The sequence below is a fragment of the Nicotiana attenuata genome, unplaced genomic scaffold (assembly GCF_001879085.1).
Source record: "Nicotiana attenuata strain UT unplaced genomic scaffold, NIATTr2, whole genome shotgun sequence".
NCBI classification, from domain to species: domain Eukaryota; kingdom Viridiplantae; phylum Streptophyta; class Magnoliopsida; order Solanales; family Solanaceae; genus Nicotiana; species Nicotiana attenuata.
This window is the reverse complement of record NW_017675759.1, coordinates 27,866-31,948: the sequence shown is the minus strand read 5'-3', so window position 1 is coordinate 31,948 and position 4,083 is coordinate 27,866. Positions and strand designations below refer to the sequence as shown.

The window sequence follows — 4,083 nt, the reverse complement described above, 5'->3', positions numbered from 1 at the left end:
AAATAATAATGTTTGAATGCATAGAATTTAAATTTTGAATCCGTCTCTGCGAGTTACCGCACTCTATTTAAACTATCTTTGATTGGGAGTAAAATAAGTAATAACTGCAATACTTTTATATCTCTATAACTCCACAAAGATTTCAAATTTTATTTTATTTTAGTTAAAAATCAAGAACCCCACTTCCTTTTATGTAGTTACCACATGACTTAGAAAAAAACTACTATATCTCTTATTTTTTCAGTGTTTCATACGAATTAGTCAAATTTTGAATTCTAAAACAAATTCACCATGACATTTCAGCCATATTTGTGGTTATTTACCATTTAATTCAAGTTATCAGACAATGTTTTTTCTAAGTTTTTAATTAGTCAATGTTACCTATCAATCTAGAAAAACTAAAATCTAGTCAAGAACTCGCCTTTTAAAATCCAAGATTCTTCGGCCAATCACAAGACAATTTTGCCACACACAATCATCATAGTGCATGTATTGTGTATAGTTCACAAGCTAAAGTTAGGCACAAAATAATGTGCAAGCACATGTTTGATCTTTAAAAAATGTTTGTTTATTACGGTTTTAAGTAGAGAAAGAAATAAAGGGGGTCTTTCTGTTCCTCGTAATCATATATTTATATACAGTCAAACTTCTCTATAACGCCTCGTTTGTTCCGGATATTTTTAGATATTATAGCAAAGTGTTGTTATAGAGAACATATATTATAACATAACATGAAAATTGGTTCCGCAAAAGCTTGACTTTTATAGTGAAATGTTGTTATATAGGAATACTGTTATAGAGATGTCCGACTGTATTTATATGTAAACGTATAACTACTACTCTCAAAGTGCTACTGCTTAGCAAAATTCAAAGAAATGAATAAACAGACAAGTAAAGTTGCACTATTAGTGCCGGCTAAAATAGGCACAAAAGGTGAGGAACTTTCATCAAAATTGTGATTAGTTTGTCCTTAATATTAAGACATATTCACGTTGCGGTTAGTGCTATGAAAGCCGGCTTTAGCTGCTAAAAACTTAATTAAGGCCGGCAACTTAATTTTCTCACTTCATCTAATTAGCTCTCTTTGCTGTCAACTTTGTGTTACAACTTGAGTTTATGATACTAAAATCAATACAAGTACTTTATGTTATTTGAAGCTAAATTCAAGAAAATTTTCTGGGTTGGCCTATAATTAATAAGTAAATAATTAAATGCTAATTCTGAGTGCTGGTGATGCCTTTTCTTGCTCACGCTGTCACGCTCTATAGGTTCGATCTAAATTTGTGGTTGTGAGTCTGAAAATTTTTTACATAGAAAAATGTTTTAATTGCATTGTTGGATGGTTGTTACGTGTCATTTCATAACGTATCGTATTTTGTTGTATTGTATTGTATTATATTGTATGTTTGGATAGCTTGTATTGTTCGTTTCATGATGTCATGCACCAACAATATAAAAATATACTTGCAAAATTACTAAGGAAAAATAGGATATGAACAAGAATTATTATATAAAGATATAGGATAAAGGATAAAATATGATTATTTAATAATAAGGGCAAGATGAGAGAAAAAAGCAAGGTAACGACGCCACCACACCAAATCGATTGTTACATAAATTGACACTTTTTGTTGTTAAGTAACGACAGATTTAACGACATGATAAAATTTAAGTAACAATAAAATAAATATTATATTTAAAAGTAATAATACAATACAATACAATAGGTAATAACCATCCAAACAAGCTATGACAGAACCACAATAAGGATCATTTCAAGTCTTTGGAAAATTTAACCTGTATATAGAATTTTTGAACTAATATTATATTTTAACATAGTAGATAATTTTTAGATTACCGTTCTACTATTTTATGGACAGTTAGTTGTGATTTGACAATGTAAGAATTATATTAGACCATTTATGTGTAGAAGAAGGTAAACTCATAAAATAATGGAAATACAAAAGAAACGAAAAGTTTAATAGTATAAGCCTAAAAGAATAACAGCCAAAGAGTGGAACCTTTAATTTTTAATTTTGGTCTTACTTTGAGTTGTGGGCTTCTTTAATAGCAAAGACAAAGGAAAGAATAGTTATTGAGAGCAGTTGTAAGTTATTTTGAGCATTAGCTAGCTAAGCTCAGTTGTCAGCTCAACACAATAGAGATACTAAATAGGAGGATCAATCTGAGCCGTTGGATTTGGGTTGGCGTAGTATTGTCAGTTGAGTACACGTGCTACTACTATCTTTCCCTTTACCACTTCTTTTTATCTTTGCTTCCATGCATGGATTTCTCCTCCAATTTGCCAAACATAGTGTTGTTCTAAGAGAGAGAAAAACATAAGAAAGAGAAAAGTACTAAAACTACTCTGCTCTATTTTTTTTTTTTTTTGTTTTCTTCTCTCTTTTTTTAGCTTGTTCATCACCATCATAATTTGCATATTTACTGAAAGAGCTACTACCATAATTTGGATTTTTTTCTACATACAGAGTTGTAGCATTTTGAGATAGAAAAGAACAAGACTAGGTAAAAGTTGGACTTTTTTTTCTTGATCATCTGATCTGATATTCTTGATTCTTGAATTTTGATATTTGATTTGATTCAATTCAATGGGAGAAGATCAAGAAATACTGAAACGTGTATGCAAATTCTGCAACAAAAGTTTCAATAGTGGTAGATCCTTAGGTGGTCATATGAGGTCTCATATGATTAATTCAACTGATGGAAATACTACAAGAAAAATGCTTCCAAATTTAGATATGGGAACTGAAGCTGCTGGTGATCAAAGTGCTAATTATGTGCTGAGGGAAAATCCCAAGAAAACTTCAAAATTTGCAGAGTCAAGTGAAGAAGATACTTTGCTTCAAAATCAGAAGAACAAAGTATGCAAAGAATGTGGCAAAAGTTTCCAATCTTGGAAAGCTTTATTTGGCCATATGAAATGTCACTCAGAGAGAATCTCATCAATGAATAACAGTGTTGAACAAGATTCTTGGAACAGTGCTAATGCTAATAATCACAAGGAATTAGTAATGGATAGTCAATCTGATACAGAAGCAGCAGCACCAAATAAGAAAAAGAGATCAACAAGAAGGTTGAAAAGGTACATGGCTAATACAGCTTCCTCTTCTTTAACTGTTGCTTATAATGCTTCACCTTGTATCTCTGAGATTGAACATGATCAATTACAAGAGGAAGTTGCTATGAGTTTGATCTTACTTTCAAAAGATGTTGGAAATTGGGTTGGTCAAAATCATGTCATTGAGTGTTCTGATAACAATTATCAACCCCATCAAAATGAAAAAGATGGTGAATTGGTCAAGCTGAAAATGGTCAAAAATGGGAAAACAGAACAAGGTGAGAGCTCCAAGTCAAATGGTCAAAAAAGGGACAAATCACAAGTTCCAACTGATGATGAGAAAAAGAAGAAGATCAAAGTAGACAATGAAAACAGAGTTGTTGAAGAGTTAGTCAAAGGGTGTGATTTAACTGAGGATTTCAATTCCAAGAAAATAAAATTTGAGTGTTCTACTTGCAATAAGAGTTTCCATTCCTATCAAGCACTAGGAGGTCATAGGGCAAGCCACAAAAATATTAAAGGTGAAAATAGCAATATTGAAAATAAAGGTGTTGATCATATCAAGATTATCAAAAATGGCAGCAATGAGAGTGCAATAAATGAAAAGATTGAGACTAATTCCCGATCCAAGAAGCTAAAGAATCATGAGTGTCCAATTTGTTTCAAGATTTTCTCATCAGGTCAAGCATTAGGTGGTCACAAGAGATCCCATTTGATTGCTGAGGCCAAAAGAAACAATAACCAAGCTGTTGAAATAGTACAGAAACCAATACCAGAAATCAGAAATTTCTTGGATCTAAATCTGCCTGCTCCTGTAGAAGAAGAGAATGTGTTGGATTCTAGCAGTGAGAATATTGGTTTCCAGCAATGGTGGATGGAAAACAGTCACAAACATGAGCAGCTACTTGGCCTTATTTCTAATTAATCATTGGGAATTTCATCAAAGGTTCACGAGTGTACAGATTCATTGATTCTTTACATGATTGAAGTGTTTAAATTCTCAA

At 31.9% G+C, this 4,083-nt stretch overlaps 1 protein-coding gene across 1 annotated transcript; it reads left to right on the top strand.

Moving 5' to 3' along the window:
• The first annotated feature begins 2,231 nt into the window (after positions 1–2,231).
• LOC109220419 (zinc finger protein ZAT9-like) lies at positions 2,232–4,083 on the top strand. The gene has a single exon (XM_019384894.1). The coding sequence runs from the start codon at positions 2,610–2,612 to the stop codon at positions 4,002–4,004; it is 1,395 nt and encodes a 464-aa protein (XP_019240439.1). The 5' UTR covers positions 2,232–2,609; the 3' UTR covers positions 4,005–4,083.

Excerpts from the sequence above, each read along its gene's own strand:
- LOC109220419 (XM_019384894.1), top strand. The coding sequence starts at position 2,610 with ATGGGAGAAGATCAAGAAATACTGAAACGTGTATGCAAATTCTGCAAC.